The sequence below is a fragment of the Dermacentor variabilis genome, chromosome 1, assembly GCF_050947875.1.
Source record: "Dermacentor variabilis isolate Ectoservices chromosome 1, ASM5094787v1, whole genome shotgun sequence".
NCBI lineage: Eukaryota > Metazoa > Arthropoda > Arachnida > Ixodida > Ixodidae > Dermacentor > Dermacentor variabilis.
Genome location: NC_134568.1, coordinates 121,689,905 through 121,702,601, shown reverse-complemented (window position 1 = coordinate 121,702,601; position 12,697 = coordinate 121,689,905). Strand labels below are relative to the sequence as shown.

Here is a 12,697-nt window from a genome sequence, read left to right as displayed (position 1 = left end):
TGGTGGACAAGGTTTTCCAAATTCAATTTGTTGTTTTGGAACACACCACTCACAATATGATCCTTGGGACTGACTTTCTTGGTGAATGTGGTGAGATTTTAGACTGTGGGGCTGGTGAAATTTCTCTTCGAAGTCACCTGATGACCCCCATACTAGCAGTATCTGACGGGGACAAGCAGGGAGTATTTTCTGTGTCCCATGATGTCCTTTTACCTGCCCAGACTTGCCCTCCGTATCGCTGTCGTGGTTTATTGAGCCGTACTCCCTACCATGTTGGAGAAAAATATACTGCTTCATCGATACAATATAGAATGTGTAGATGGTCATGCTTACGTGTGAGCGGTGAACACATCTTTGGAGCAAGTTTTACTGCCGACAGGGCTCAAGCTGGCCACCTTTGACTCAGAAGCGACTGTCAGTATTGATGCCGTTGACGCTTCTACCGACGCGAGGGCAGCAAATCGTGGCTACTTCGTGGAATTCTACCGCATGACGAACAAGTCGCTATCCTCTTCAGAGCGGAATGAACTGCAAAAGGTGCTGGTCTGCTATGCGCCACTATTCGATTTCGCGCAAGACGGGCGTACAATTTCGCTTCCTGACTCGCGCACGCAACACCGCATAAACACGGGTCAAGCAATGCCTTTTCGACAGAAGCCGTACCGCGTGTCTCCTGCAGAACGAAAAGTAATCGACAAGCAAGTTCAAGAGATGCTGCGGAAAGGCATTGTCCAGGAGTCTTGCAGTCCCTGAGCAGCTGCAGTGATGCTAGTTACGAAAAAGGACAATCGTTGGAGATTCTATGTTGATTATCGACGACTTAACGCAGCCACAAATAACGACGTATACCCTCTGCCACGCATCGACGATGCTATCGATTGACTTCATGCAGCCTACTTTTCGTCCGTTGGCTTACGATCGGAATACTGGCAAATACCGATGCTCCCGGCAGATAAAGAGAAAACTGCCTTTATGACCCCAAATTGAGTCTTCGAGTTCAATGTCATGCCTTTCGGTTTATGCAGTGCGCGAGCAACCTTTGAATGGTTTATGGACACCGTGCTACGCGTATTGAAATGGGAGATCCGCATGTGCTATCTCGATGATGTAATCATTTTTGGCAAAACACTTGAATAGAGTCAGCGACTTGGCGTCGTACTGGGTCACATACAAAACGCGGGAACTTCGGTGAACGTCAGACTCTTGTGCTTGGTTTTCTTGTCGACAAAGATGGCATGCGAGCGACCTGGCACTGAAAAGATTGCTGCAGTGCGCGACTTTAGACAACCGCAGACTGCGAAAGACCTCAGAAGTTTTCTTGGCCTGTGTTCGTATTTCTGCCGGTTTATAAAGAACTTCGCCCAACTTGCTCACCCGCTCACTTGCCTCCTTCAGTGAACAAGGACAATCCATACGTATGGACCATAGAGTGCGAGGACGCGTTTCGTCAGCTGATGTATTTGCTAACTTCTGGGCCAGTCTTGCGCCATTTCGATCCAGAGGCCATGACTGAGCTGCACACTGATGCTAGCGGTGTGGGCGTTGGCGCCGTCCTCGTTCAACTTCATCATGGGTGCCAACACGTCGTTGCGTACGCAAGTCGGACACTGACGAGAGCGGAGCGAAATTACACTGTCACCGAATTGGAATGCCTCGCAGTAGTCGTCGCCATCCAGAAGTTTCTGCCATATCTCTAGGGTCGCCATTTCAAGGTACTGACGGATCATCATTCCCTTTGCTGGCTTGTATTGCGGGATACTTCGGGACGACTGGCACGTTGGGCGTTACGCCTTCAAGAACACAACTTTCCTGTCGGTTACAACAGTGGTCGGTGTCATACCGATGCCGACTGCTTGTCTCATATCCCGTCCCCACGCTCCACCGCTCTAACGACGACGACTTCGACGACTACCTTGTCAGCATTACCGAGTTTTCTGACGTCAGTACCTTTAAATGGGAACAACGTCGCGATCCTACGCTGATAGCCCTATTGGAGGCTGCCCGCACTTCAGGTCAGACCACGGCATTTACACTATGTGACGGCCTGCATTACAAAAAGAACTACTATGCTGACGGCGCTTCGTTGTTACAAATCGTTCCCGAACGCCTGCGTACTGAGATCCTTCGCGCCATGCATGATGACATCACATCGGGTCATTTCGGCTTTGCTCGCACGCTTCATCGCACGCTTTTACTGGCCGAAGCTATGGAAGAGCACAAGACAGCATATTGCCAGTTGTCCAGGTTGCCAATGTCATAAGAAGCCGGCGACGCCTCCTGCAGGCTTTTTACAACCAGTGAAACCACCTACTTTGCCATTTGAAAAAAGTTGGTATAAACTTGCTCGGCCCCTTTCCCAAGAGCTCTACCAGCCATCGCTGGATTATTGTGTGCGTCGACTACTTGACGCGCTATACTAAGACTGCGGCCCCTACCTGTGCTACCGCCGCTGATGTGTCGCCAATTTCTGCTTCGTTCGGTCATCCTGCGCCACAGTGCTCCACCTGTTGTTATAAGTGACCGTGGACGGCAATTCACCGCCGACGTCGTTGAAGATCTGCTGCGCCTTTGTGGCTCTACTTATCGCCATTCAACGCCATACTACACACCAAGATATGGCCTCACCGAACGCACGAACCGTACGCTTACCAACATGTTACTGTGCGTCTCAGCTGATCACAAGAATTGGGATGATGTGCCTACCCTTCATCACGTACGCATGCAATACAGCCAAGCATGAAGTAACTGGGTATGCGCCTTTCTATCTGTTGAATGCTCGCAGTCCCCAAACATTCTTGGACACAATTTTGCAGTCAACACTGAACGAAGACACATCCATTACACAGATATTGTGTCATGCCGAAGAAGCGCATCGGCTTGCTCGCCTAAGAACACTCACTTCGGAAGTTTCAACCAAGGCACGCTGTGACTCCTCACATATACCTGTCAGTTTTCTTCCAGCTAAGCGATCACGTTCTACTGTGGACACCTTTACGGAAGAAAGGCCTGTATCGCAAGTTTATCTCAACCTATAGCGGACCATTTGTGATAATCAACCGATTAAGTGACGTCAACTACGTCATAGCAAAACTAACCTCCAATAATCGCCGGTCGCTGAAGACACAAGTGGTTCATGCTGCCCGCCTGAAGCGCTACCATGATAGGGTTCCCGAATCAAGCGCTACCAATCGTGGTTTCCTAACAGGGCTCGGCGAGCTTCGTCTGCGCGGGAGGAGGATGTTACGCTGCGCGGCGGAGCCATGAAGAAGAAGAAGAAGAAGTAGAAGAAGAAGAAGAAGAAGAAGAAGAAGAAGAAGAAGAAGAAGAAGAAGAAGAAGAAGAAGAAGAAGAAGAAATGCCTGACTGCCTGCGATCTCGTCTCTACGCCCCCTCCACCAAGTTCATCATAGCAAAAGTAGAGAAGTAAACTAAGGAAATTGAGTTGAGCACGCAAATCCCAGCAGTGGACTCCAACCTGCTCCAGCTGTGGGAAGCTCGTAGAAGCCTTATCCGTAGATGGAAAAAACAGAAACGGAAAAAAAAATCATGGGGTTTTACGTGCCAAAACCACTTTCTAGTTATGAGGCACGCTGTAGTGGAGGACTTCGGAAATTTCGACCACCTGGGGTTCTTTAACGTGCACCTAAATATAAGTACACGGGTGTTTTCGCATTTCGCCTCCATCGAAATGCGGCCGCCGTGGCCGGGATTCGATCCCGCGACCTCGTGCTCAGCAGCCCAACACCATAGCCACTGAGCAACTATACGGCGGGTAAAACAGAAACGGAATAGGGTCCTGAAAAAACGCATTGCGCAGCTGACCAAGCAAGCCGAAGAATACGCCGACCTATTAGGAAGGCAAACCAGATATGCGAAAGACTTCAGGCAAGTCTAAGCAACCGCAAGACATGGGACATCCTCAAGTCGCTGTTAAACACTATGGAATCAAAAAACAAGTCAAGAAAGAGCCTGACGAAGCTCCTCCATAATTATGGAGGCTCAGAAGACGAAATGTCTGAAGAACTAAAGAAGAAGCTGACAGGAGGCACACAAGCCACATCAACTCCTGAAACGCATCTAGATTACACAGTGAACATAAATAAGGAACTCGATCGCCCATTCACACAGGCAGAAATGGAAGCGGCACTGGGAAAGCTCACTCGAAACACATTCCCAGGTAGAGACCGCAGAAACTACAAAATACTTCGAAACCTAAGCAAGAACGTGGCATAACACCTCCTCCATAACACAATCAACGAAAGGTGGGAAAGTGGAACGATTCCAGCAATCTGGAAACACGCGGAGATTATCATGGTCCCGAAGCCAAACAAGCCACTGGGCATAGGAAACATGCGACCTATATCCTTAACATCATGCGCAAGCAAGCTGTACGAGTATATGGTCCTTAACAACTAACTCCATACATGGAAGTAAACGGGTACATGCCCGACACCATGTATGGATTTAGCCCCCACTTATCCACGGAAAACATCTTGATGCAACTGAAGGAGGACGTCATTTATGATCTAGGTAAGCACAGCAAGAGCGCAATCCTGGCCATGGACGTGAAAGGAGCCTTTGACAATGTCTCTCACGAAGCAGTGTTGAAGAATCTCCAGGACACGCACTGTGGCGAAAGAACATACCGCTACATACAAAACTTCCTCACCAGCAGAAAAACGACAGTTGCCCTGGGCAGCCTGAAATCGGACAAGATTGAAATGGCGAGAAAAGGAACTTCGCAAGGCTCTGTCATCTCTCATCTCCTTTTTAATATAGGCATGCTGAAATTACCGAATACATTGAAAGGAATACAGGCGATAAGACACGCCCTCTATGCAGGTGCCATTACCATCTGGACGGCAGGCGGATCCCCAGGAACTCAACAGGATGCACTTCAAGAAGCGGTGGATCGTACAGAAACCTACCTCAAGGCTTGTGGGCCTGCCTGCGCGCCAGAAAAATCGGAGCTTCTCATACTAAAAGTGAGAACCAGAGGAAGGTCGCCAGAAGGTGAAATCCCAGGACAAGAACTGTGCCTGAATAGGATGCAAATCCATAAAGTGGAGCCGCTCAGAATCCCCGGCCTACATATACACAAGGACGGATCTGGTGCTGCCACCCTACCCAAACTGAAGGAAACTGTCACGCGAGTAGCACACTTGGTACGACGGGTAGCAAACAGAAGACACGGTTTGAAAGAACAGGACGCAGTCAGAATCATCCAAGGCCTCATCATCAGCAGAATCACCTACGGCACCCCTTATTTAGACCTCAAGAATTAGGAAATCGCAAAAGTGAACGCCCTCATCCGGAAGACCATCAAGATTGCCATAGAAATCTCCGAACGCGCCTCCACAGGACGACTGCTCCGCTTAGGTCTCAGAACACTTGGGAGGAGTTAGTCGAACCACACAAAGTCAACCAACTTGAACGTCTCACACTCACTGAAACAGATATATAGGGCAACACTCAGAAGGTTAGGGTATACTGAAGGTATGCAATGGCGCGGCGAGAAAAGGATGATTCCAGAGACAATTCGAGAGTGCATTTCTGTAGCCCCTTTTCCAAGAAATATGCATCCAACCCACTATGAAGGGACAAGAAAAGCTAGAATAGAGACTCTGTGAAAACCTACGGCCCAAATCCGGACACACGATATACCGATGCAGCGAAATATTCGGAAGCTCCAGCGCATGCTGTCAGCGTTGTTGACAGCAAGGGCAAGGAGAGAGCGGCAGCTAGCATATTAACAAGAGCAATAGATACGGCTGAAGAAACAGCAATAGCCCTGGCCATCTCAACCTGCGGGGATGGAGCAACACTACTCACTGATGCACAAGTGGATTGCAGAAATTTTCAGAAAGGAAGAATCGCCAGGAAAGCCCTACAAATCCTCACAACCACAGCAAACAATGAAGCACCTACCATATATATATATATATATATATATATATATATATATATATATATATATATATATATATATATATATATAGGGGTTTTCTTCAAAGTTCAGCACGCTGGACCCGACGTAAAATACGCAGGAAAGAGACGACGAACTTTTTGGGAGATTTCTTTTTCTTACTTAACGTTTTCGGCTGGTGGACCAGCCTTCGACGAAGGCTGGTCCACCAGCCGAAAACGTTAAGTAAGAAAAAGAAATCTCCCAAAAAGTTCGTCGTCTCTTTCCTGCGTATATATATATATATATATATATATATATATATATATATATATATATATATATATATATATATATATATTGTTTAGACTCCTGGCCACGAGTCTCTGCTGGGGAATGAGGCAGCCGACACCTCCGCCCTAGTTCACGTTCCCCGAGCTTTCTCACAGGAAAGCGCTAAGGAGGAAAAATTAAGTCCGAAAAAAATACACCGATATTTTGCAATACTACATGCTAGACAGAAGAACTTACCCGCCCTCCTCAACCCAGCCTAACTAGGGAAGAAGCAGTAACACTTACGAAATTGCAAAGCAATACCTTCATCCACGGTATCTTATTGCACCGAATTTCACCCTCTGAGCACTCATACATCAGCAAGTACTGTGATGTCTCAGACACCCTATGTCGTACGATATGGGGATGTGTAGGAAAACATGGCACAGTAGACATCCAAACACTAACTGAGGAGCAGTGGGAGGCCAAGCTAACAGACCGGGACCCGAAGAAACAGCACAGCCTGATCGAACAGGCACGGCAGATGCCCATAGCCGGCGGCTACCTGGAATAAGAAGGCCGCCCACTTAGGGCGCACACTGCGCTTTCTAAGAGTAAAAGTTTCCTCTCTCTCTCTCTCTCAAAAAGGGTAATCGCAGCAGGTATTAAAACGTTACCCGATCCCCTAAGGCTGAATTTGCTTGTATAATTGTGCAATACAATTAAACATGAACAGTCATTTTATTCCGATAAGTATGGGCGCTTCATTTAACGCATGATTTTCTATTTTTAATGGATGTGTGCGCATATCAATTTGTAAATACATAAGGCAACATCTCTTCTAGGAGTAAGTCCGGCAATTATCAAGACTAGAATTTTCACTTTTCGTTTGCCTCTTCCTTTTTACTGAAATATTTGCAGAATGGATACTGAGTTTTCGTAAATTATTTGCAGGTCTACTGCTGGAGTGCGTGCTGCAACAAAACGGGGCCGGTGTCTGCTATGCTTGAGCATTATGAAAAAGACTGCCCTTATCGCAGTGGACCACCACGCTACCAGAAAGAGAATGTAGAGTGTGTTCGACGCCACACGGAACTGCAACACGCTTCAGAGGCAGTTCATGAACAAAACGACCAGAATGCGCTAGAACTGAGCGGTAACTCCGCGCGTGCTATGGCAAAAAAGGGCGATCCTTTAAAAGACGGCGATGCGGAGCACGCTGATGACCCTGTCGAAGACAACAGCGCTGTTGGCAGCATCAAGGTATCTCATTCGATCGAACTTTCCACAACTCACAGTGAACCACGGGAAGAGATGCGCACTTCAATCCATATCAGCGTGAATACAAGCGCCCTTCATGAGCCCGCCACTTTGGGATTCGTGGATAACGATTCCAGTAGCACGCAATCGAGAAAGGCGGCGGAAGAAGGAGCACACGTACGTACGCGGATAATTTTCAAAAGTGAGCATGCTCATGACGACGTCCAAGGTATTCAGCAGTCGAACACCAAGCGAGGAACTAACGGTAAAGCCAATGAAGGAGAGTGCACTGACGCCGACAACGGTGGCCACGTAGACGAAACTGCCACTTTTCGGGCCCGTCCGCGAGTACAGAGTAGCGCTGGTTGCACGAGCACCGAAAGCTGCAAACAAGACACGCACGTGAAAGGAAAGGAAGCGTCGGGCGAGCATTCAAAGAACGCAGTGCCACTGCTTTTGCGCGATATGCCCGAAACAAAGACCGGCCACATAGGTACCTTGCATTCTTTGAAACTTGACTTAGAGACCGCTCTAGCAGCTACGAAAGAATGTATTGAGAAACACCCAGAAGATGTTGCTTCTCTGCGTAAACACGAGGAAAAAATCAGAGAGTGCATCTGTGAAGTCGTTAACGCTTGCAAAGTATTATTGCAAGCCTCTCTTAAAGCGTCCGAGTCGTGCGAATGGTACGTGAGGAACTACGATCAAGTCAAGAAGAAGACATTGCAGCACGAGTGTTGTTCAGTGGGAAGTTCCTCACCGTTTTATCTCCGTGGATACAACATCAAGCCAAGCGTCCTTCTCCTTAAGAGGAAGGGCATCATTGAGTTTCACGCCGAATTGACTTTGTATAAGGGACTGTACGATGACTTTGTAAGATGGCCTTTCCAAGAGAGCTGCAAGCTTACCCTACTGCACCCTTCTGACGTCACTAAAGACATCGTCTTCTGTATGACTGGTGTCAATGAGCCGGGGTATATAGCGTACTTGAAACCAAGAGGCATGAAGAATGTGAGCGTTCATGCCAACGAGCACCGCTCACTCAAGGAAATAGAAGAGGAAGGCTTTGCGTCCGATAACACGCTCCACTTTAGGTTCGAGGTTTCGAGGGTGTGACACGACAGAGCGTTTCCACTAGCCAACACCTTATGTCACTCCCTGCTCAAAGTGTATATGAAGTGAAACTCAAGTTTCGGCGCGGCCTGATTCAAGTGCTTAGCGCGAGAGCTCATGCAAGAATCGAAGAAAAATGTTTGTTAACCGAGAAATAAAGTTGCTGGGCATTTTTACGCTGGATTGACGCGTGACCAAAATAGGGCCGCTTAATAAAAAAAAGTATTTTTAGGCTTACATTATTTTTCATTGTTTTGCATTTATACGGCGTTTGTCTCTGAGCACGATGCCGTGGCTTTAATCTCCAGCTGCGGTGACCAGCATTCCGATAGGGGCGGAATAAGAAGTGAACTGATTTGTCACTGATGTATCAGGTGTATTCGTTTGGGCTGAGCGCATTTTTTTCAATTGTGGCAGATAACACAATTATATTCATTGAGTTGGATTACTCGGAGAGGCGGATATAATTTGCACTAGAAATGCAAATGCATAATAGAATAATTAATAAAAGTTAACTTATTAAGTTTAGGACTAATTACTTTATGACAGATTGCAATTGGTATGTCCACCCAAAGTGGGCGACGAAGGGTATTGGTGTTCCACTTATTTTTGTCCTGCAATGCATTCAATATAATTTTGTTCAAACGTAAGCGGTACTCCAACAGCGCATTTAGCGCAGTTTGTCGGTGCGTATCTAGAACTTTGGTGTCACCCTTAGAACTGATTCCAACTGGGCAAGGCTTGCAAATTCACCGGCTACGATTAGTAAAATGCAAAATGTCCCGTAAGATAATTAGTTAAAAATTTTACCAGCGAAATTTTGTTAATTAGTCAATTATGCATTACAATTTATACTACAAGTAATGTCCGCTTCTTCGAGCAATCCAGCTCTAAGATTACAATTAGGCCGTCTTCCACAATCAACTTTTAAAAATTCTGTTCAGCTAAAAACATAAATATAAGAAAACACCTGATAAATAATGTGTTCGACAAAAGTCGTTAGCAAGTGCACTTACTTTGGTCCAGTGTGATCCAGACTTCTGAACTTGCTATCAGCAGAAATTTTACAGTAATTAGCGTACAAATAGTGTCAGACCAAAAGTTCCGAATCTTATAAAGACAATCTGCAGATTTCAGTCAAAAACAACAGCAAAATGGTATAGAATGCAATAATTAATTTTTGTGAGAACAATACCACCAGCGACACGAGCAAGTCATTTGCGAACTACATCTGCATCCGGTGTGGCTGTAATCGTTTTGTTATCCGGAAAACGGTGTCTTCACCACAGAGGTAGTTGCACGTACTGTCATCAGCATGAAAGGGAACGCCGGATTTTTTAGAAACACAGGGCTAAACACAGATATCCTTCTGTAAAAGTGCTAAATGAGACTAAAGGCTCAACAATTAATATTGTTGTATATGTGTTGTGGGAGATATAGAGAGATATATATAGAGAGAGTGAAAGTGATAGAGAGAGCTCTTTATTGAAAATGCAGATTGTTTAGTGAGCGTATTTTCGCCTACATGCTACTTTGCAGGGAATGGGACGAAGGAGAGGAAAGGCCCTAAAAGGAGGTGGGCAGAAGAAAAAAGGGGGAGAAATGCAGGTTGTGTGATGTTATCAGCAGCAGGGTAAATGTCCGATGCGACGAATATAGACGGTAGAAGCAAAATAAAATAAAATGAGTCTTCATGAGACGACGTGCGTGAGTCATAGTTTAGGCCGGAAACCAATTGAGTCAATATATAGAAACAACAAGTCCAAAGCTTTGCGCTGGACTCTTGGATTATTGTTATGTATCAAGTTCCTAGATTAGAACCCCTGCATAACGACGTATGGCGGTTACAAACAACCACAAGAACAACAACATCGCTGTTCCATTTCGTATTGGCGACGACTGTACCTGCTGGATATTAGCGAAAACGCTCTCCAAAAGTGGTCAAGCCCAAATGTGCTTCGTGATACACAAATTAATTGTCCTCATATTTTCGTGGGTGCTCTTAACAAGAAGGGTCTAGCATTGAATGAATCATTTGGTATTTCTTTTTTCTTTTGGTACCAATAGTGCCTTTACATTTCCTGGACATACTACCTGACGCAATATCTCTTGAAACCTGTGAGATAGAATAAATAAATAAATAAATAAATAAATAAATAAATAACTATGTTCACCTTCGGGAGACTTGGATCTTGACGTGAATTGAACTTTCGCGAGTCGATCGACTTCGTCATCAGCGACAGCAAGCAGGCCATCGGCAATTTCGTCCGTGGTAGAATTTCCAAACAGGCGTACCATGTCCTCACATGATGCCCCCTAAGTGGCTTGAAAACCCTCGTGTGGACCCCCGCTCACGCGGCTGTGCCCGGCAACGCGTCGGCTCACAGTTTGGCTCGAGATCTCGCGTGCCGAGCCTCGTCCGCGGATGCGGAAGGCGTGAATGAGGAGGAGAGACACGAGGAACCCTGCGAGACTTATTATGAAATAGCCCATCGGTATCGCTTGAGGCGTCGCGCGCTCCCACCACCGGCCAAGATGATGATGATAGCAACTTTATTGTACCGCCGGATAAGGAGGCCCCTACTCCCCGTCCCCGGCACACAGGCCTTAGGGAAGGGGGCCGGAACCTCCGCGATTAGAAGCAAGCAAAGAGGTCTTGACTCTTCGCGGCTTCTTCCGCCAGGCGGATGGCGTGTTGCTGTGGAGTAGGGTCCTCGCTCCGCAGCAGGGCTTCCCAGGCCTCTCTACAATTTATGTTTGCTTTAGCCCCTGGTGAGCTAGCGCATTCCCAGATTATGTGATCGAGGGTCCCTCTCGCCCCACAGTGTTTGCACTCATCGGTTTCTCTATCATGCCTAACATGGTATGCCCAGACCGGGTTTACGAAGTTCCCAGCTTGCAGGCGCCGCCATGCGACTGCCTCTCTATTGTTTAGACTTTTATCCGGTGGTGGCACCAGTCTCCTGCGTAGCCGATAATTTTCGACAATCTCCGTATAATTTTGCAGACGCTCGTCCATGTTCCGGCAGTCGGGCGGTTCCACAGCCACCCGGAAGTAGAGAGCTCGGGCTAACTCGTGGGCCGCCTCGTTGCCAGGAACGGACGTGTGTGCAGGGGTCCAAATTAGGCTAATTTTTCTGTTCAGCCGTCTACTGGCCAGAACCCTTGCCGCTTCCGGCGAGATCCTGCCCTTTCCAAAATTCCAGATGGCCGTTTTGCTATCGCTAATTATGAAATTTGCTTCCGTTCCCACGCAAGCAAGCGCTATCGCAACTTCTTCAGCCGTTTCCGAGTTGCGGCTTCTAATGGTGGCGGCCGATACGGGGGCACCTCGGCCGTCGACCACCGAGGCGACCGCCGCACCCGACTTGCCACTTGCCGCGTCCACGTACGCAACCGACTTGCTGTTCATTGAATCAAAGCGTTTGATTAGTGCTTCTGCTCTTTTTTCCCTCCTCTCCGTGTTGAATATGGGATGCATGTTACGAGGAAGGGGGGGAATGATTATATTTTCTCGGCAGTCCAGCGGGTTAGTTTAAGCAAGCTTCTTTCCTTCAGGCTTGGGTTAGCTTAAGCAAGCTTCTTTCCTTCAGGCCTCGTCCTTTCAGCGCGACCCTTCTAAATATGCCAAGTGCTTGCGTGGCAAAGCCCTCTAGATTTTTGATTGTCCCATCATTATATCCGTTTTCCTGTATGAAAAGTCCTAGGATTCTGATTTCGTTAACCTTTGGGACTGGTTTCCCCTCTATTTTAATGTCAAATTCCCAGCTACGCTTGCACCGGAGCGACTTTGGGTTGTAGACGAATAACTCCGATTTTTGCGGTGAGCACGACAGACCCCTACCGGCAGCATAGTGCACGACAGTATCCGCCGCCGCCTGCAGGCGCTCCTCGATGCTCGCATCGCTCCCCTGGTTGGTCCAGAGGGTGATGTCATCCGCATAAATACTGAAATTTAGCCCCTGTATGTTTCTCAGAGCTTCGGGGAGGCCCCTCATCGCCACGTTGAAGAGGAACGGGGAAAGAACCGAGCCCTGCGGCGTGCCCCTGCTTCCTAATTTCAGTGTTGGAGATTCAATATCTTGGAACTTCATGCAGGCAGTTCTGTCTGACAGAAAGTCCTTGACATAGTCGAATGTTCGCGCG

General features: G+C 47.4%; 1 protein-coding gene across 1 annotated transcript in view; it reads left to right on the top strand.

Annotated features, from left to right (window-relative positions):
- LOC142582850 (uncharacterized) overlaps positions 1-7,350 on the top strand; it is a 35,394-nt gene extending 28,044 nt beyond the window's left edge. The window contains exon 3 of the mRNA XM_075692967.1: positions 7,133-7,350. Within this exon, the coding sequence (XP_075549082.1) occupies positions 7,133-7,188 (56 nt within the window). The 3' untranslated portion in view covers positions 7,189-7,350. The remainder of the gene's footprint in view (positions 1-7,132) is intronic.
- Positions 7,351-12,697: the final 5,347 nt, after the last annotated feature.